Here is a 21,983-nt window from a genome sequence, read left to right as displayed (position 1 = left end):
TTCAGGCCAAATCGATGCTATTTTACACTATAGAAATGATTTACCTGACACTGGAAAAAAAAAACAAAAAAAAAACTCGACATGACGTTATGTAGTGCTTGCCTTTGCTTTAATGGTGAACAGTTTCTTGTTCTCCATCTCTGACATGACAGCATTATTTACAAATCCAGATAGAAAATACATGTAGCTGTCCATACTTTGAAATCTTCCATTCTGGCAGTAGTTCTCTACAAGATACACATAGATGTCACCAAACTGGAGCTCTGGGAGAGACACTGCCACTTTCAGGGGTTTAAATGAAGCATATGCCTAAGTTCAATAAGAAAGAGCTGTAAATGTCATCTTCCGGCTTTTCTGGGTGTTTCTATTCTCCACATCACAACCTTGTTTCAACATTTGCAATCTCATTAATGTCATAATTTTTCTAGCCCAACCACCTTCTTGCCTGCCTTTTTTGAATTAATCCGCTGCCAATTTGCATAGTTTAAATTTGCGCTCTCCATCATTCTCTCTTTCAGAATCTCATTCATGCAGCCCACCTCTTCCCCATCTTCACCTCACAGACACCTTAGTCAGAACTTCCAAACCTCAGTCTTTGTCTTCACCATGTTGAAATCTCCCAATTCTTTGAATCTTTGGGCTGAAGGAAGGACAATACTCGGTGTATAAATGCTCAATCAACAATCCTTTATTTCCATACAATTTTCACACAATGAGCATAAACCATCCGGATGGGGAGAGATGCATGAGAGGGTCACAGCAAGTCTCAAAATGGTGGTGTGTTACACAGCTTTTTATACTTTCTACTGGCCCCCACCTGGTCGTAAACCTAAACATTCACAGTCCCTTATCTGTCATGGCGCCTAAGTTATGACCTCGGGCTCCCTGTCTTTCTACCTCCTACAAGAGTGGGGGCACAGAATGTTGTCTGCTTTTGCTGTTACCGGCCCCAAGGTCCTTCGCACGCAACCTTCTCAGAAAATGATTTAAGCAGTCTGACATGACAAGAAAACAGTGTAAAACATTCACATCAGATATATGGTGGTGCCCACCTGTCTTAACAGAACCCAAAGATGGTCACATTCGTTCAGCCTTATATATTATGTTTACCCCGAGTGACCGCCCGGTCAGCTGGTGGGTAACAGGCATCTCCGAAAACGTTAGAGCAGTTATGGAAATATGTGATGTCTTGATGAATCGAGCAGATATTTGAAGTTCACACAGCACAATTCTTGCATGAAAATATCTTAAAAGTTTATTTTGTGACCCAGAAAGAGTAATATTTCAAACTCCGCCACTCTGTGTTCCTCCGCCACTGCCTCGTTTGAGTTTTGGACGAAATGGATTCTGGGATATTGCATTTCGTCATTTCAAGCTGATTGGAGACCAGAACAGCCAATCAGGTATTTTTGCATCCAAGTCTGTGATTGGCTGGTTTTGTGGCACAAATATAACCATGTAGAAAAAGAGTTGAGCGCGCACGGGCAGAAATGTTGAGAGCGCGAGCAACACATTGCGGCTGCTATTGTGTGTGTGTGTGTGTGTGTGTGGATAATAGCAAACACTGAAATACATTTTTTTGCACGCAGCAATTAATTTTGTTCACTCAAAATAAATTTCTCCTCAAAATGCAACACTTGCAAAGACAAAGTTTTTTTTATGTGCGCTCAAATTGTTTTTACGTGCGCTCAGAATAGTGGCACAAAAATAATGCCATACTTTTTTTAAAGTAAAGCAGAAGTTTATCAAAAATTATTTTAAAGTTTATTCTGTCATACTCTTCATGACTTTCTACAGAGAACTCTCTGTGCTGGTGTTTTGAAATGTTTGCCCTGTTAACAGATACCATGGAGTAAACTGAAGTAGCTTCTGTAATGCTACAATGAGACAAAAGTGGGCCACCCTCTTTTTCTTCTTCTTTTTTAAAATTTGGTTTGTTTGTTTTTTACCAGTACTTAAAAAATACAATTTTTGTATGTTTCTTAATGAGGCATTGTGCTTGATTCTCTGAATTAAATACATTCTGCTGACCAAATAACATACAACCACTGGTTATTTTTGCCATGAATATAAATTTGCACCTAATAATAATGATAATAATAATAATAATAATAATAATAATAATAATAATAACTTTATCTAAAGCGCTTTCAAACAAAGTGCTGTACATCTATTTGAAACTAAAAAGATAAATAAATCAAAGCGATACATAGCAATACAAGTAAAAAAAACAATACAAGTTAAAAACAGTAAAAATGTAAAAAACTAAAAGCCATAGAATTAAAACATGTTGGATAGGGTGAACAAATGTGTCTTCAACTTAGTTTTAAAAACTAAAAAAAAAAACTAAAAAATTGTCTTTTTTCTGGCTCTAGGAACCTTTAGAAGGCCAGAGTCCTGAGATCGTGGAGCACTGGATGGAACTTAAAGGTGTAAAAGGTCGCAGAGGTGCCAATCCGTTTAAAGCCTTGTAGGTGAGCAGCAGGACCTTAAAATCTGATTGAACCTGACAAAGTAGCCAATGAAGAGATCTCAGTCTAGGGGTAATGTGCTCAAATTTCCCAATTCTTGATAAAATGCGAGCAGCTGCATTTTGCACCATCTGTGGATCTCTGAAACTTTTCTTTGGTAGCCCAGAAAGAAGAGTGTTACAATAATCAATACATGAAGACACAAATGCATGGATAGGAACCCCTGCAGTGTCGCTTGAAAAACGTATCTGATTCTGGCTATCTTCCTCAAATGATAAAAGGCGGTCTTTGTTATCTCTTTTACATGAGACTCGAAGGAGAGCACCATGTAAGACCACACGCCCAAGTTTTTTTACCTTGTCCCTGCAATTTCTGACACCTGTCATCAGTTTTCAAGATGAAATTTTGGGACAAGTGCTGAAATTTTTGTGGCCCAATGACCATCAACTCTGTCTTATCAGTATTTAGGAGCAAGAAATTATCAGATAATCAGCCCTTAATTGCAGATAGACAAGATTCTAGTTTAGAGACTTCAGCACAATTTCCAATGGTCAAAGGAACATAAAGCTGCAGGTCATCAGCGTAACAATGAAAGGTTACATTAAAAAACACAGTACAGTAAATGTACGCAGTCAGAACAGAGTACAACATTAAAATGGAAATGTAGACTAGAACAAGAATCACAGTTAAAATGTCAAAACATGTAGAAATATATGCTCTCTAAGAAACTGTACAGTGGTGTTATGGTAGTTTTTTGCAGATCCATTTCATATAAGCTGTACACGAAATATCATTCCAAGTCCTCCGATCTTCAGCTCTTATATGCACACAATCTTCTTCACTATTCGGTGAGCCTCCATTATTGGGTTCATTTGTCGCCCAGTTCCTAAAGAATGAAGGTTTTATATAAGAACATATCAGTAAGATGAAGAATTTGAGTGTGGGGATTTAATTCCCTTTAAAAAATATGACAATGACCCCACTGTCTGGTGCAGTTGTCAACAGCGTTGCATGGATTCAAATCTACTGTGTCCTTTCTGAGTGCAGTTTGCATTTTCTCTGCCTGTGTGGGTTCTCTGTCACTTCATCCCACAGTCCAAAGACATGTGTGCAAGCTGAATGGTGGGGAAAATGGATGGATCGATGTATTTGTCATGAAATGTTTAAAAGGTCATAACTGAGTTCTTTTGTCCCCCCCCCCCAAAAAAAAAAAAATTAAAAAATCAGTAGCATCCATCTTTAACCTTTTGCCCTTATTTTGGCTCAACCACCTGACATGTAAGCTTACGGATGAGATTATTTTGCATACATATATGTTCATAAAAAAACACATCTGCTGGAAATCCAGTAAATGTAATAAACTGAAACAAAGTGAAGACTTACGCCAGAGTCAGTGGAGTTCCATCTACCCATTTCCACTGTCCTTCCTTTGCACTGTCAGTCAAACCAATCCAAGTGTTATCTTCAATGATTGTAATGAGAAAGTTCTGTTAAACATGAAAGAAACAACATTTTTTAACCAGAATTCATTTTTCTAATTATTTTTATTTCCTTTTGTTTATTTAAATTGTAATAATTTTTAACCAAACTAACTAATCCTAAACTATCCAATAACTAATCTTTACATTAAAAAAAAAAAAAAAAATCATTTTAGTTTGTTTTCAAAGTTCAAAAAATATTTCAGTTAGTTTTTTGTTTAGTTTTAGTTAACCATAACAATAACTCTCCACAGTGAGACTGAATAATAGATGTTTCTGGGTTTTATGTTCAGATATGTTGAATGAATGTTGAAAAGGTTAACAGAAACACATAAAATGAATGAATACATTAATTGCAATATACATGCACTGTACCTGTTCTTTAGAGCTCTCTATCAACATCAGATCTGCTCCTTTGTCTCTACAGACCCGTCTAGCTTCATTCCAGTTACCAGAGGTTCCAGAGAGGAAATAACAGACACCACTGAACATTTCCCATCCTGTAGGACACGTTTTCTCTGGAAGAAACATCAAGCAAGAGACAATCCAGACCAGCAAATAACCTGTAATGCTCATCACATCTCTATTTAATTAACTGGGATCTTTTGGCAGAAAAGACTTTTAATTCCTCTGGACTTCTTTTTCATCATATTATCATATTCCATTGATTTTGTTCAGTGAGATCAAATTGTCACTGGCTTGACCACGGCTCACAAATTACGCCTTGACTGCTTTGATGCCCTGTTGCCAAAGCCAGCCATCACATTAACTAATGCCAAAGCCAAAATAAATATTTAGATAAATGCTCTAACACTACTGCTGTCGTTATATTATCAGAAATGTGTGATTTAGGAAGTTGAAAGAGCATCATTAAGGAGCATCATTACCCCCCAAAATTTTGGCCATCATCCTGGTGTTAGCTCGATCTGGGTTCATTCTCCAAAGTGTGATTAAAATCATGGTTATGGATAACCATGGAACAAAAAAGACACACACATCAGCGCTGTAACTTATCACCTAAACGTCTGAGTGCCAAGTTATATTTGAAGTATTATGGCATGCCTGTGCAGGCTAGGTCAGTTCAGTTTTGGCTGAGGAGTAGTTGCAAGGCGAAAATACTGAAAGACAAATGGAATACGATATACATTTCATAACATAATATAATGGGGAAGTAAAACTAAACATAAGGCACATGGAATGAGAGACTATGTAAATAAAAAAGAAGTAACTAACACTGAGGTCAGGACTAAGACATACAAACCTGACACAACTAAACAGGGAAACTGGACAGACATAGAGATATGACTATGAGACAGATAATATATTAAATAACCAAAGCACATAGACTCAGCTAGAATATAACCTATGAATATGATTACAAAAAGAAGCTACGAACAGAGAAAATACATAACCAGGGAAAATACCGACCTCTAATACTAAAACAAGAGCCACACAACAGCTCATACAAGGACTCACTCTGGTTGAACAAACTCTGCAGCCTCTCCAACTCTTTGGTCATTTCAGTGAGGTCAGCTTGCAGCAGGTCTCTCTCCTTAGTCATGGAAGAAATTTGGTCACTCATGGCAGAGACATTTGCATTTAGAAGGTCTCTCTCCTCACTCATTGAGGAAAATTGGTTATTCATAGCAGACAGAAGTTTCCTTGAATCATGATCTAAAACAAAGAAAAGTAGGATGCATGTTTTTGAGACTCTTGCGTCTGACTTCTTCTGTTTAATTTTATCCTAAAATGTTTTATTTAGCTTACTTTGTGAGTCTTCCTTTATTCAAACATTATTGAGTTTACTCATATTTCATTAGAAATATGGTAAAATATGGGCTATCCAAAAAAGAAAAAGAAAAGCTTGTGATCATTAGAAAAGATATGAATAACCAACACAACTTACAGAAGAAACCAAGAGTGACAAGTCCAGCCAACAGGAAGACACTCAGCAGGCTCAGACACAAAATAATAACCAAATAGAAACTCCTTTGACCTGAAAAGACAGGAAAAATAAATAAATATATAAAATAAATCAGGGACCCCAACAAAGTGTAAAACAGTAGAGATGTTAAAACACCCATTATCTTTTTTCTTCTTTTTTTTTTTTAGCATCTTCTTCTTTTTTTTTAAGCATCCCCCCCCCCCCCCCCCCCTCAATTTGTGCGACTTCTGTCTTACCTGTGTGATTTGTTGAATGTCTTGGATTCACCCATTTGAGATGTTCAGTATTGACATAAATTTCTTCCATTGCATGAAAGGAGGTGGATGTGGTTATGAGAGCTCAGCTCTGCAGCACAGGACAGATTAAGTGTGAACGTAGAGAAAATCACCTACTTAATATTTGGTTTGTGCAGCTGCTACCACTGAAACTGGATCTGTTCTTGCCCTGTGTATTTATATAGCCATGTGAAAGGATAAAGAAAACAATCTGTAAAAGAAAAAAAGAGTTTTGAGAGGAACATTTATATAACACACACACACACACACACACACACACACATATATATATATATATATATATATATATATATATATATATATATATATATATATATATATTAGGGGTGCAACGATACTCGTATCGATATTGAACCGTTCGATACAGTGCTTTCGGTTCGGTACGCATATGTATCGAACAATACAAAATTTTTAATTTATTTTATCAACTTTCCTTCTGACGGTGCTGTCTGTGTTGAGCGCTCAGTGGATCTGCGCTCGACAGTGCAGCCTAGGCGGAGTAGTCGAACGCAGATTCACTGAGCACAGCGCAAGCTAGCCAGACAGAAGTTAAGCTCTCCTTGCAACATGGCAAATTGAACCTCCCCCACCCTCATTCAGATCTGGCGTTTGGAACTATTTTGGTTTTCATGTGAAGTATGACCCTGAAGGTAAGCACGTCATGGACTAAAGTAAAACAGTATGTTGGATGTGCCAGCAATGCTCAATTACATGGGTGGGAACTAGTGTGTTAGCGCAGTTAGCTCGTTAACGTGTTGGCCGTCCAGCCCCACGCACGGCTATCCGCGGTAGCTCGTTAACGGAGATTTGCCGTGTTGTGGCGTTAACGTCATTTCAATGAGATTTACGCTGACACCACTAGTGGGAACACAACGAATATGACTGCACATTTATGCTGACATCATCCTAGTGCAAAGACAAGTGGAAGCAGAGAAAAACAACAAGCACGCATGCTACAAACTTTACCCGAGTCATTTAGACAGCCGTTAGCACACGATTCTCCTTATGGGGACCTGATATGTTTAATATGCTGCTGAGAATATAGCCCAGAAGAAGCGTATAGTATAGCTTTTATTTTGGAAAGAGCCATTTCTCTGTAATAAACTCTCTTTTCCAAAGATGAGTGATTCCTCAATCAGATACAGGGCTCGCAAAATCGCTAGCGATTTTTCCAGTCTGGCTACCAAAATCTCTCTGCCCTGCCCGTCGGCCTATCGTAGGAAGGAAAAATCTATGTCAATGCTTTTGCATTCTTTCAGAAATGTAGCTGGGTAATTATGTCATTGGCATCGGTGAGCCACTGTCAATGTGACATATTGAAATCACGTTTGAATTTGCGCTTGTTCTTAGCTTTCACTTTGCAATCGCGTGAACTGTGTATAGAGAGCGACAGCACTGATTGGTGAGTGATGATAATTTGCGCACCAATTCCTCTGACATCATCTTATCAATCATTAGCTTACTATGCAAACATGACAAGTGAAATCTCCCGCAGCTTAAACATGTGAGAGGTTGATCGCAGAGAATCGCTGAGCATTAAGTGAGTGCGTGTGTCAAAGCAGCAGGATATATATTTTAGTTCTGCTGAGCCAAATAAGACAGGTCAGAGTGAAGAAGTGACAGCCAAAGAAAAGCTTACCACAAAACGGAAAAGTTATGACAAATCAGACTATAAGGCAAAAAGAAAGTGCAGCTTTATGGTTTCATAGACAAAAGAATTTCTGTGGCTGCAATATGACGAGCTAAATAACCAGGGCTGCACATAAGTGGTCCGCAGGTGTGCATTCGCTGTCAAAATAAAAAACGTGCACAAGATAAGAAGTTACAACGCGTGTTTGCGTACATAAGATTTTCTGGAGGAGGACAGACATTTGTTTAGAACTCTTAAAGATGTCGAAGAAGCTCCTTTAAGCAATTACTGTGATGTACCTCCGCCTCCAAAGAAATGTCAGAAGGAGTCCGAACCACAAAAGAAGCGCGTATTCTCGGAAAAGTGGTTGCAGGAGGTGAGCTGGCTTCAAACAAATGATGAACGCACAGAGATATGGTGCAGAATGTGCCGTGAAAATTTAATAAATGACAAATTAAAAAGGCATGAACTTTTTTTTTTTGTATCGAAAAAATATCGAACCGTGACACCAAAGTATCGAACTGAACCGAACCGTGAATTTTGTGTATCGTTGCACCCCTAATATATATATATATATATATATATATATATATATATATATATAAAATATGAAATACCGAGCTATTTACCCTATCTTCTGCACTTAACACTGTTGGGTTTAACACGTGTTCACCTTAAGGGTTGTTTTTGATTTGATTGTTTGAAAGCCTTACACCGGCAAGGTTAATAAATTTAAATAAATTAAAATTTACTAATTGAAGGAGGCAGTTTTGCCCAGAAAATGTTGTTTTGCATGCCTTACATACAGGCCAATGTGTGGTTTTGATGTGTGGTGACTTGTATTGGTAGAATGCTATTTATGACATGCTCTGTCTCTGCCTTGTAAACCATGCTGTCATTTCAGTCATTGATTAACCTCATTCCTGTTTTGGTATATGCTCGTTTTAATTTGTTATCTTGTTTTATTTTTATTACTCATCAGCCGTATTTGGGTTCACAGGGTTTAAGTAAATTATTTACATTGTTTTAAAACAAATTCTGTGAAACACAACCATTTAAATTTTTATTGTTGTTTTTATTGTTTTTAACTTGTATTGTGTCTTTTACCTGTATTGCTATGTTTTGCTTTTATTTTATTTATCTCTTTAGTTGTACAGCACTTTGTTTGAAAGTGCTTTATAAATAAAGTTATTATTATTATTATTATTATTATTATTATTATTATTGTATGCTTTTATTTATTCACTTACTAATACTAATACTAATGTATTAGTAATACTAATACTAATTTTACTAATGTAAAAAATAAATTATAAAATACAAAAAACAACTATTTATAATTCAACTTTTAACTATTTAAATTCTCAAGGTTTTCCTTTTACACAAATTTAAAGTGAAACAAAACAAAACACGGCAAACCACAACAAAATAAAATATAAATTAAAATATGCAAAACATATTTTCATGTAGGCCTGGGATGATTTTTTGCGACAGTGTTTTCCTGCCTGGAATTGCATACATAGGATTCAGCGCATGAATAAACTTTCTGAATCCTTTATCATCCACAACTGAAAATAGTTGGAAATCAAGTGCAATCATTTTTGCCAGGACTTTATCAATTGGGTTCTGTTTTGCTGGCATCACAGACTTCTGCAAAAACTGTCTAATAGAGCTCTGGGTTGGTTTAGGTGGTTGTGGTGTTATACTGCAAGATGCTGTAGATGCAGCAACAGCAACAGTTGTAGTAGACACACTAGCACCTTCATTAATATCACACTCAACTGACTGTGTTTTATCTTCCCATTGCACTGATGGTTGGAGAGTTCTCAGGTGCCTGTGCAGGTTGTTTATGGAGCCGGCTCTGTATGATATCCTTTTCTAGCAGACTCCACACTCTGCCTATGTATTGTCAACAAAATTGAAATGGTTCCACATTTTGCTTCTTTTCGTGGTGTCACTCATTTTCAACGATCTGTACCTTTCTAATGTGACGATGTTGTCTCTTGTTGTTGTCCCTGGCTCTCACTCTCACTCTCCCTCTCCCTCCTGCTCTGTTCCTGTGCTATGTTCCTGTGGGGGAACTTGCACAATCGGTGGCTGACTAAATACTTTTTTGCCCCACTGTAAGAGGTCATCCAGAGATTTATTCATCTTTTCTCCACGAACTGAATCCCAGACTCTTGGAAATACAGTTCAGATGTCTGAAAAGACAGTCTGAAATTTTCTTTGGGGGTTGTCCTTGAGTTTCCATCATGTATGTCAGCTGAGAGCACAGCAGGACATGTAATCAAACTAGGAGTCCAGCACAGACTTTTAACTGACATACATTATATTATCAATCTTTTCTATTAAGCTTGAAATCAAATTCTTCAGAAGAAATAAAAAGTGCTCTTGTATTGCTTTACTTACCATGGCATACTCACTGTACCCAGGGTACAGCAAGCAACCAGTGTACAGACTCACAGCCACGCAGCCCAGGGACCATACATCTATGGCTTTTGTAGATGGAAGCCCCAGAATAATCTCCGGAGACCTGATGGACGACAAAGAGAAATGATTGTCACATTTTTTGTTTATGTTGACCATTTGGATAAGTATTATTTATACTACAGCTGAGAAACCCCTAACAGAAATCACAAACACTGGAGTTTGTGTGACTGTGTGAGGAAGAGATTAAATTTGATTCCAGCTACTTACCAGTACGGACAGGTCTGAATGTAAGAGCCCCACTTTGGCAGCTGAGGTGTCATAGGCCAGGTCAAAGTCAATAATTTTATTCAGTACGGCTCTTGGTGATATTTCACCAACATTACATTTTATAATTTCAGGTCTGCGTGTATTGTTCCAAGAGACTTGAGGTGATTAAGCACTATTCCAGTCTGAGAGGTATCAAAGAATATGTCATGTTACGATTCAAATTTGATCAGTATCCACTTTCAGAGCATTAATGTAAAGAATCATGGAGTTAATCATACCTGCACGACGATGGGACGAATCGCCTTTTAATTGAGCAGTTTGAAATTTATTCCTTTATGAAGTCAAAAAGACTTTTTAAAGATATTCAAACTCAGGAATATATTTGGTTTGTTGGAGTTACAGGCGTTACGTTTTCACATGGCAGTGAGCTAGAAACATGAGATGGTTTTTACATTAGTTTAACAGAAAAAAAAACATTTCATAGGCATTTCATCACAATCCTTACATCCACTGCACACATCTTTCTAACTGAAATTCTAGGGAGCAGTTTTTACCTCTTGGTTTTCCAATGGGTCTTTGGGCTCTCGTGTTTCATTATTTTAATGGCTACAGCCTTTTTGTCAGCCATACTGACACATTTTGCAAATGTGCCATAAGACCCTTCTCAAAGGAGAGTTCAAATTTGGTACTTGGAGCATCTGGAGGTGAGCCAGCCTCCTAGGACTACCTTGTCCTGGGCATTGTTGGGGGACATGTCTGATAAAACAATAAGAGATAGAAGAGAAAAGCAGACTTAAACTTAAATTATAATGAAATAACATAGATGGTAAATACTAATGTGAATAGAAGATACTATTATAGACAAAAATACTAGTAAAGTATTGTGAGTGTAAACAAATCTGTTGCAAGCTGGATGAACAGACAACAAATTATACACTGTACAAACTAACCAAATTAACTTCTTCAAAATGTAAGATGTGGTCAGTGTCATGTCAATCACAAATTTAATAATCCAACCAGAGAACAGATGGGTTTGGCTGTCAGAGTGGTGCTTTACTGAGCTTCAGGTCCTAGAAGGGTAACCAGTTTGAAGCTGGAGGATCTCTAAATAAATACCCATAAGGCTCATACAAGCTAGGTCCCTTAACTTTGGTCTGTAAAAATTGTAACTTGTGTAAATATTTGTTTATAAACACAAATTCTCATCTATGGATACACAAACCTAAAATTTTCTGATATTTTGGGCAGTTCAAAACTATGCAGTCTGTTTACAAGTACAAAATATTTATGACCACTACTTGAGCCCATACACGTGGTTCTTTTTCCCATCTCAGCCACAAGGACTGAAGGCAGCTACTGCTAAGATCAAGAAACGCAGAGAAAAAAAAAAAGAGAGGAAAACCCAGAGTTGAACTGTGGGAAAAGAAAAGGCCAGCGCACTTACTGGAAGTCCAGAGCCAGGTGACTGGATCAAGGAGATAAGTACAGTTGTAAGATGGGTTATTAATTGGATGGAGAAAAAAAAGAGAAAAAAAACTTGTAGAGGCTTACCATTGTTGTCTGTGCTAATGCTAGTTCGGGCTCTCACCAATAAAAGATGGTGAGAATGAAGCCGAATTTTCCCGCTTGTGGAAGCTGCCCTGTCGCACTTTTGGAGCCAGAGGCTGCGCAGTAGTGACTTGAGGTGGAGCGCCTGCGTCACTCTCCCGCCCACACACCCACTGGACGTGACTTTTTAGGTATCCCGGCTGCTCCAGTTTATCTGCTGATGGGTGTACCGCGACTATTTTTTAAGTTAATTAAAAATTAAATCTTTTTATGCCAGCTTTTTGCTTTGCTTGACAGTGTATAGAACAAACCCGATGACACAAACTCCCAGAAAATGTAAACATCAAACACATCCAGACTTTGAGGGCTGTGAGCAAAAAACAAGAGATGACCAAGCCCAAAAAAACAGCTGTAAATATTTGTGGCTATTACAGTAAACACTGCGGTGTTTTCCTGTATACTTTATTTTATAATTTGATTTATAGTGAGCAACATGAATGTTAACAGACTGAGAATTTTACAACACCGGTTGTAACAGTCATTGCTTTCTGTCTTTAAGAGTCTCATTTTTTTCCTTCCCTGTTTCTCCAAAACATGTGATGGTCACAACTATTGACAGTCTGGTTTAATAAGTATTTTTGCTTTGAATTTTGCTAGGCTTTTCTGTGTCATTGTTTCACAGAACAGCATCATCAAGATGTAGTAATAGCCAAACTGGCCAGCAGGTGTCACTGTTGAGATGGGTTTAGATCATTAGATACCCACTGAGCTCAGACTAAATGTGACTGCAGCCATTGTTCTCTAGCACACACGACTTGAGACTTTATTTTTATTTGTTCCCTAACAAGGGATTGTCTTTTTTTCTTTAAATGATATTGGAATACACACAATACCATAAGTATCTGGTATTTCTACTGGCATAAACATAACTTTAGATTTAAAAGGTTGCACATTTTTAGCTACAAAAAAAAAAAGAAGTTAAAATGGAGTGAAAATGACATGTAGGATAAAATAAAAGGCACAGCTCAATTAGTAAATACATGTCAGACAGTGGTCAATGAATTATTCTGTTGTATGTTTTTCACAGATCCATTTTATAGAGGCTGAACATGAAAGATCATTCCACGATGCATCAGTTTGTACTTGAACGCAGTCCTCTTCACCCCACTTTGGGTTTCCACCACCGTTATCCGGTTGTTTTGCCACCCAGTTCCTGACAAGTCAGTGAACAAGAGAATTATTGTATTTGACAAAAGACTTATAAGACCGAAAAAAACCCAAAACAAAACAAAAAAACAATACAAAACACAAAAAAACTAAACAAACAAAACAAAAAACTAAACCCAAAAAGCAAAGAAACATCAGCTTAATTTTATATTTTTTAATGCAGTGTTTATAGCAATATAACTGTGGTCATTTGCTGAGCGGTTCCTCTGACCGTATAGGCTATGCTAAATACAACTCAGCAGTTTCTAGTTTGACTAAACCCACTGACAGCTCAGTCCACCAATGAGCTTATTTCTGCTGAAAATTCAGTAAAAGTAATAAATTCAAACAAAGTGTACGTTCCAAAAGTACATGTTATAAACCTTTCCAAACCAGTTTTCCTTACTGAACATATTATCAGGTGGGTAGGAGAATTGATAAGGACTTTGAAAAACAGAAGAGCAGTGTGCTGAGAACCCGAACAACATTCTCTACTCTCTTTAACAAAGTCACTGGATGTCTGCCATGTTAAAATAACAATGTCCAGGAAATGACTACAAATTGGGCATATGACTTCAGCACCATGATTTCTTAAACTACTGTTTTACAGAGGTCAACCTTTGAAACCTGTGAAAAATAAAACTTAATTACAAAGGGTGACATTAAAGGAGAAGGAATATTTAGGGCCAGATTTATTAAAATATGTGGCACTCAATTTACTGCCAATTGCTCTAAATCTAATGCTCTCATATTAGAGACTGTTTGTTATCTCAAGGTAAATGTTTTGTCTTCTTCTACATTTGTACAGCTATTACAAAATTTTGGACTTATAGCCCCCTCTCCCTGTTAATGCCCCACCTGCCCCCCTGGCAAAACTTTGCTAGACCCACCCCTGCACAGTTACCAGCTGTCAGCTACATAAAAAAAATGATCCTGGTGTTATTTGTCTCTCAGAAACAGTTCATAACTTCCCTTCAACTGTTCTTCTCTGGCTCTTGGCGAAGGCGGTCACACTTTTTTCTCCTCTCCTCCTTCCCCTTATCTTCCCTGCTTAGCCTCTTGTGTCCTTGTCTTGTCTCATGTGTATTACTTTCCCTCGAACAGTCTCTCACTGTCGTTCTCTAAAACCTAAAAGAGAATTATGGATTTGATCAACTGGTCTGAATGCTATTGACACCCTCTTCTCAACGAGAAGTCTGGGCTCGGGAGAGCCCGAGTGCCCTGGAGGGACTTTCCCTGCCGGATACACGATGGACGGGTGGCAGAACTGGAGGGTCATGTGCCTGGCGGGACTGTCGATCGAGGACGCTGAAGATGTCTACCTATTCGGAACCATGATAACAGGGTTCTTGCTGATCGGAGCTGGCTTGGCCCTGACTTATCAGAGAAATAAGAGAGCGGAACCGGCTGTTCAAACTCCCCCAAGGCTGCCCGCTGGAATCGAAGCGATGGGACAAGGCGCGACCTCTCACAACGAACGCAGCATGGTTAACACCTTGGAGACGCTTACAGCTGCTGTGAAGGCTCAAAATTACACCATTGAGCGTATGGTGGGATACATCAGAGAGAGGCCTGCTCAAATTGAGACCCTTGAGCGAAAGTTGGATCACATCACAAAACGGGTCACTGCAGTTGTGGGATCTCAGAATCAAAAGAATGACAACACCACGGAACAGAAGTTTGATACCATCATGGGGAGGCTCGTGGCTCTCCAACGGGAGATCGAGAGACCAGCGTCTGAGTGTTAATGAACAGCTTTAAATTCTCCTGAGCTGCTGGCATAACAGAAAAATCTACGAATTCAACATGTGGAAACCATGGTGCCAGCTGCGGGCCCAAGGCTAGTGCCGAACAACAACAACTCCCTGATAACGACTGTGTGATGACTATTCTTCCCATCCCAAGGCCACCTGGGTTGGCTAGCAGACTGTTTACCGAGCCTGATAGGGCGAAGGACACTGTCTCAGCTGAACTCTGGACACGCACACACATACACTTACACTGATAAGCACGCACTCATCCCCCTCCCTCTCCAAACGCCTTCGATGCTTGTTTCCTGTGGGGGAAGACGGCGGGTCTGTGTGCCGCACTGGAATGGTAGCGCTGTGCAGGAGGACTGCTGTGTTTCCTTCGGATTACTCCTCACCCCCTACCCAACCCTGTGGCTTGTCACGTGCTCCAATGTTGTAATGTGGACATTTATGTGCTTTTTTGTGCAGAGGAGTATTTTTTGTTTCCTGTTCTCATGCTGTCCTCTCATAGGTGCCCAGCATGAGTAGAGGTCTCTTTTTTATCTCTTGTATTTTTCCCATTGTTGTGTACTTTTTTCAGTGTTTTCTCTGTAACGCTGTCGATCTCCGACTATATTCCCATGTGATGTCTTTGTTGTGTGTGTAAGTGGTGGTGGTGGTGTGGGGGCTATTCCTCTGCGGGGCAACCTGCATATGGCCAATAAAGCATTCATTCATTCATTCATTCATTCATTCATTCATTCCTGTCACCTAAAAGGTAAACCTGTTTCTCCATCACCTGTTCAGCTCTGATGATTCAGTAAGGACATCTCCTGGTTTCATCTTCATGTTTCCCTCTCACCACATATCCAAACCGATATCATGACCAGCAGGTTTTACAGCTGTGGCTCCAGCAAACATCAGCTGATACTAGAAATTAATATTGAATAAATTCTAACAACAGCTGATCAAGCTTAAACATGCTGCTGTTGTTTAATGCGACCTCCGCTGGTTTCTTCTTTCTGGCGCAAAGTGGGCGATAAACAAACAAGATAGACGTGACTTGCGACAGAAAAGCCGATCAGCTGATCATTGATCAGTTTCATGATTGAAGTAGAAACAGGAGAGGGAGAGAATGAGAGAAAAGGCAGCTGTGCAGCAAAGACACAGAATAATTCCAGCTTTGTGTCTTTTTCATTGTAGCTGAAGTAGGCTATGGGACAAACTGCATTTCTTTTCACCTCAATATGAAACACGTAATATTTTCTCTGAATACGAGATAATTTTGTTTTTTAGGGGACGGTTGGCAAGTCTAATAATTAACCTTATGAACAAAATAAAGTTCAACATCAGTAACATCATAGCACTAGGGGTGCAACGATACACAAAATTCACGGTTCGGTTCAGTTCGATACTTTGGTGTCACGGTTCGATATTTTTTCGATACAAAAAAAAAAAGTTCATGCCTTTTTAATTTGTCATTTATTAAATTTTCACGGCACATTCTGCACCACCTCTCTGTGCGTTCATCATTTGTTTGAAGCCAGCTCACCTCCTGCAACCACTTTTCCGAGAATACGCGCTTCTTTTGTGGTTCGGACTCCTTCTGACATTTCTTTGGAGGCGGAGGTACATCACAGTAATTGCTTAAAGGAGCTTCTTCGACATCTTTAAGAGTTCTAAACAAATGTCTGTCCTCCTCCAGAAAATCTTATGTACGCAAACACGCGTTGTAACTTCTTATCTTGTGCACATTTTTTATTTTGACAGCGAATGCACACCTGCGGACCACTTATGTGCAGCCCTGGTTATTTAGCTCGTCATATTGCAGCCACAGAAATTCTTTTGTCTATGAAACCATAAAGCTGCACTTTCTTTTTGCCTTATAGTCTGATTTGTCATAACTTTTCCTGTTTTGTGGTAAGCTTTTCTTTGGCTGTCACTTCTTCACTCTGACCTGTCTTATTTGGCTCAGCAGAACTAAAATATATATCCTGCTGCTTTGACACACGCACTCACTTAATGCTCAGCGATTCTCTGCGATCAACCTCTCACATGTTTAAGCTTGCTGCGGGAGATTTCACTTGTCATGTTTGCATAGTAAGCTAATGATTGATAAGAGGATGTCAGAGGAATTGGTGCGCAAATTATCAGTCACTCACCAATCAGTAGCTGTCGCTCTCTATACACAGTTCACGCGATTGCAAAGTGAAAGCAAAAAACAAGCGCAAATTCAAACGTGATTTCAATATGTCACATTGACAGTGGCTCACCGATGCCAATGACATAATTACCCAGCTACATTTCTGAAAGAATGCAAAAGCATTGACATAGATTTTTCCTTCCTACGATAGGCCGACGGGCAGGGCAGAGAGATTTTGGTAGCCCGACTGGAAAAATCGCTAGCGATTTTGCGAGCCCTGTATCTGATTGAGGAATCACTCATCTTTGGAAAAGAGAGTTTATTACAGAGAAATGGCTCTTTCCAAAATAAAAGCTATACTATACGCTTCTTCTGGGCTATATTCTCAGCAGCATATTAAACATATCAGGTCCCCATAAGGAGAATCGTGTGCTAACGGCTGTCTAAATGACACGGGTAAAGTTTGTAGCATGCGTGCTTGTTGTTTTTCTCTGCTTCCACTTGTCTTTGCACTAGGATGATGTCAGCATAAATGTGCAGTCATATTCGTTGTGTTCCCACTAGTGCTGTCAGCGTAAATCTCATTGAAATGACGTTAACGCCACAACACGGCAAATCTCCGTTAACGAGCTACCGCGGATGGCCGTGCGTGGGGCTGGACGGCCAACACGTTAACGAGCTAACTGCGCTAACACACTAGTTCCCACCCATGTAATTGAGCATTGCTGGCACATCCAACATACTGTTTTACTTTAGTCCATGACGTGCTTACCTTCAGGGTCATACTTCACATGAAAACCAAAATAGTTCCAAACGCCAGATCTGAATGAGGGTGGGGGAGGTTCAATTTGCCATGTTGCAAGGAGAGCTTAACTTCTGTCTGGCTAGCTTGCGCTGTGCTCAGTGAATCTGCGTTCGACTACTCCGCCTAGGCTGCACTGTCGAGCGCAGATCCACTGAGCGCTCAACACAGACAGCACCGTCAGAAGGAAAGTTGATAAAATAAATTAAAAATTTTGTATTGTTCGATACATATGCGTACCGAACCGAAAGCACTGTATCGAACGGTTCAATATCGATATGAGTATCGTTGCACCCCTACATAGCACCCACCCAGCTGTATAGAAACTCCGTCATGCTAGCTAGTACGCAGTACGAAAATGTCAGCACAACGAAAATAAACTCCACCTAAACTTGGTTTCTATCTGACCCAGATAGACTGCAGGTCATAAATTCTTACCTGAAGTTCAGTTCACCTGACACTCGGACAGGTGGCCGCCTCGGATCTCTCCTGCACCTGCCTCCCCTTTCCCTCATCCACCTGCTGGTCTCCACCACTTGCTAATGTTACTGAATCTGTGGAAGCTCCGCAATAGCCACCACACGAAGTAAGGAATAACGACCCTATCTAAATCCCAGTTACGATTAACGCGTTCCTGATTTTGGCATAATAACTAGTTACCGTGCTCGTTACCACACTAATAACGTAGTTACTGTAACGCATTACTTAATAACGTGTTAGTCCCTACACTGTAAACGAGGTAATAAAAATGAGTATTTCCTAGGAATTTGTAGTATTCAAACAGCATTTACTATAGTTGATATGCAGATTCTCCTGGGTGACATCACTCAGTTACGAACCTTCCTGAGCAAATGAGACCACTGGAGCAAAGTGAAGACTTACTTTAGATTCAGTGGAGTTCCATCGACCCATTTCCAATTTCCTTCCTCTTCCTTCTCATTCAAACCAATCCAAGCATATTCCTTAATGTAACTAGAAATAAATGCCTGTAAAATATTTATTGTTTAAAAGAGTGAGGAAAGTAATTGCTATAAAACATTTTGAGGAGTGTAATTTTGAATAACTATTTACAAACACAATGACACATGCATACTAGTTATGCTGTGCCTTGTCTTTAAGGCTTTCTATCACCATCAGATCTGCTCCTTTGCTTCTGCAGTCGTCTCTACCTTCATCCCAGGAACCAAGCTTTTCAGATAATACATAACAGCTATGACTGAACATGATCCATCCTTCAGGACACACTTTCTCTGCAAAAAACATTGAACAAGAGGCATTATGGATGCACAGGCCTGGCACATGACAGCTATTTTGTGAATTCTTGATGTCACTCTGTAAACAGGCCAAATAAAATGTACACAAAGATATTATCTCACTGATGTTACAATGTTTTAAATCAAATCAAAATTTATTTATATGGCACATATTAAAACAACAATGTTGACCATAGTGCTTCACAGTCAGTAAAAGCACGAGACAATTAAAAAAACAATTAAACAATTAATTAACAAACAATTAATATGTGCTTTACTGAAAGTTGATGTAATCATTAGTTCTTAGTTGAGTGGGTATTTGCTTAAACATTTTTCAGCAGTAGTTGAGTCCTGCACTTCAGCCCTAAAACGGATAAGCAGTTACAAAAAAATGCAAACATGGCCTGACATCCCAGTTAGCAGTTAGGTAGAGACCTATGAAATGCAAATGACAAGTATCTTGTTCTCGTTAGGACCCAGGATTTTATTATAGTAGTCAAAAGTTACAACTTTTACTTAAAGCTACAGTTCAGCTGACACCTTTCGTTTTCCCCCTTAAAACGAAAGGTAGGGTGTAATCAATTTGATTTGTTTGCTCGTCTGTCAATATCAGGGTTGTCAAACTTAAATGAGCTGTGGGCCATTGCTGACAGAGTCATTGCATTGGCCAATTTAGTGTTCAAGTAGTACAAAAAAAACCCAATCAGACAAACAAGAAAACACACATAAATATTTCCAAAAAATTTTGTGTTTTGTTTGTTTTTTTCATTTCAAATATTGTATAACAAGACACAACTACAAACGTGAACGCAATTATTTTTCATCTCGCTCTTAACTAACCAAAGTCTTTCATTGAACTACCAAATAAACAAACTGGTACTCTCTTTCTGGCCAGACACGTGGCAGCACTTCTGCTATACTTTTGTATGTATTTAACAAACTAAAAATCCAGACATAAGTATACACATTAGTTTTTGACTGCTAGTGACAACTGTTTTCTTTACAAATAACTCTCACCGAACTAACACGACCAATCCCTCAATGTGTTTGTACTCTCTGCTCAATATGCCTTCATATTAAATATTTCTTTTGCTTTTTAAAGGACTTATTTTAAAATTGCACTAAACAACAAACAAATCCTCCCTAACAAAAAAAGTAACTTCAAGGGCCAAATTGCATCATATTTCTTCACGTCAATATGCCCAGGCCACAAGTTTGAGACCCCTGGTCTATGTGTTTGTTAGCAGTATAGAGTCCTCAGTTTTTGAGATATCATTTTCAAATTCTTTGTCATGGTGGATATCAATAACAGCCAGAGCTGATTTAATTTAGGTGAAAATCGGGTTAAGGTTGCATAAAATATTAAAATCCATAAAAACTTCATTTTACCTACAATTTTTAATGGATCATCTTGAAACTTCACAACAATATACTAGGCCTTAAGAAACATTAAAATATGAAAGTCAATTTAATACTGGTCTGTCAAATTTCATGTCAAATTTCATTAGAAATGGGCTGGTGCGTGTGTGCGTGCAATATATATATATATATACATATATATATATATATATATTAAAAACACAACATAACTCACAGTAGAAAGCAAGACTGATACTTCCAGCCAGCAGCCCCAACGAGAGAATAACAACTAAATAAAAATTTCTCTTGCAGCTCCTTGGACCTGAAAAGAAAATGTGGGTGGGGGAGTTGAGGGGCAATAATGTAACAGTAATAGCAGATTTTACAAATGTAACCTTAAATTTTTGTAATTTCTTTCTTACCTGTGAGGTTTTTTATAGATGACTTGTTGGCAGGTTTGAAATAGTGTTCACTGATATAAATTTCCTCCATTGCATGAAAGGATGTAGATTATTTCTGAGAGCTCAGCTCTGTGGCACAGGACATGTGAAGTGTGAGAATCTCACTGGTTTCGGTTGACTTTTTATTATAAGTTCAGAGGAAGTCAACAATATGTGGTTTGTACAGCTGTGCTACCACTAGACCTGCTGTCAAACTATATATATATATATATATATATATACCCATATGCAAGGATACAGAAGTCAAACTTCTTTTTAACAGTTTTGTAAAGAACAATATAATCACAGTAACGAACAGTGTAGGTTACAAGACCTTTCAGTTTTTAAATGCTATATAGTGCTATGAAAATGCATTTTAAGGGGGAAAAACCTATAAGGAAACATATGTTCTTTTTACTAATTAATTGAAGATGTGCTTCATTCATTTGACCTTGGATCGCTCTCAATAGTTAAGTTGCTTTGTGAATAACCTTTGTCTTTATCAGGATTTAAAAAGTGAAAGTTGCACACTACAAGAAAAGCTGTCACTTTTTGCTGATAAAGGTTCTTTAGTTGACAAGAAAATAACATTACGTATGGCTAGAGATTGTTGCATTTATGAAAGCAAGCCTATTCATCCAATAGTGGTTGTTTAATTTGTAGCTATTTTTTGAATTCAAATCTTGTTTTCATGAATTAAATCTCATTGATTTTAATATTAAACCCATAGGTTCAATAGAACCATTAAAAACAAATGAATAAATATGAATATAAAAACAACAAATTACTCAGAATTCTGACTTTCGTCTGTATATGAAAGAAGTAGCGTCCTCCCCTGAAACCAATGCAGAAGTAAATTACACCTCACATTTTCGGCTTCTCATTTGTGTGCAAATAGAAGTCTATGTATGAGTCTAGGAGTCTCTGGCATTTGCAGTGAGGTTGGCATGCAGCGGGTCTCTGTCCTGTGAGAACAAAACTCACA

The 21,983-nt window shown here is 38.4% G+C and overlaps 2 protein-coding genes and 1 long non-coding RNA gene across 5 annotated transcripts in view; all 3 read right to left on the bottom strand.

Moving 5' to 3' along the window:
* The window catches only part of LOC146500345 (CD209 antigen-like protein A), a 231,089-nt gene that overhangs the window by 16,863 nt on the left and 192,243 nt on the right, over nucleotides 1–21,983 (bottom strand). The gene's annotated exons all lie outside the window — the stretch shown is intronic.
* LOC146500351 (CD209 antigen-like protein C) lies at nucleotides 930–8,412 on the bottom strand. Its single transcript, XM_085135255.1, has 6 exons — nucleotides 6,131–8,412; nucleotides 5,856–5,945; nucleotides 5,426–5,623; nucleotides 4,325–4,467; nucleotides 3,855–3,958; nucleotides 930–3,357 (listed from the first exon to the last, which is right to left on the bottom strand). Exons 1-6 carry the CDS (start codon nucleotides 6,198–6,200, stop codon nucleotides 3,213–3,215), a joined length of 750 nt encoding a protein of 249 aa, XP_084991381.1. The 5' UTR covers nucleotides 6,201–8,412; the 3' UTR covers nucleotides 930–3,212.
* Nucleotides 9,099–18,908, bottom strand: LOC146500350 (uncharacterized). 2 transcript variants are annotated; one of them, XR_014869839.1, is made up of 7 exons: nucleotides 18,829–18,908; nucleotides 12,069–13,278; nucleotides 11,072–11,273; nucleotides 10,796–10,945; nucleotides 10,518–10,699; nucleotides 10,230–10,353; nucleotides 9,099–10,083 (listed from the first exon to the last, which is right to left on the bottom strand). It is a non-coding gene; the product is annotated as an uncharacterized LOC146500350 (long non-coding RNA). The 2 variants fall into 2 exon arrangements; XR_014869838.1 differs by having other exon boundaries at nucleotides 10,518–10,945.

Source organism: Neolamprologus multifasciatus, chromosome 16 (genome assembly GCF_963576455.1).
Source record: "Neolamprologus multifasciatus chromosome 16, fNeoMul1.2, whole genome shotgun sequence".
NCBI lineage: Eukaryota > Metazoa > Chordata > Actinopteri > Cichliformes > Cichlidae > Neolamprologus > Neolamprologus multifasciatus.
This window is presented reverse-complemented; position numbering and strand designations above follow the sequence as displayed.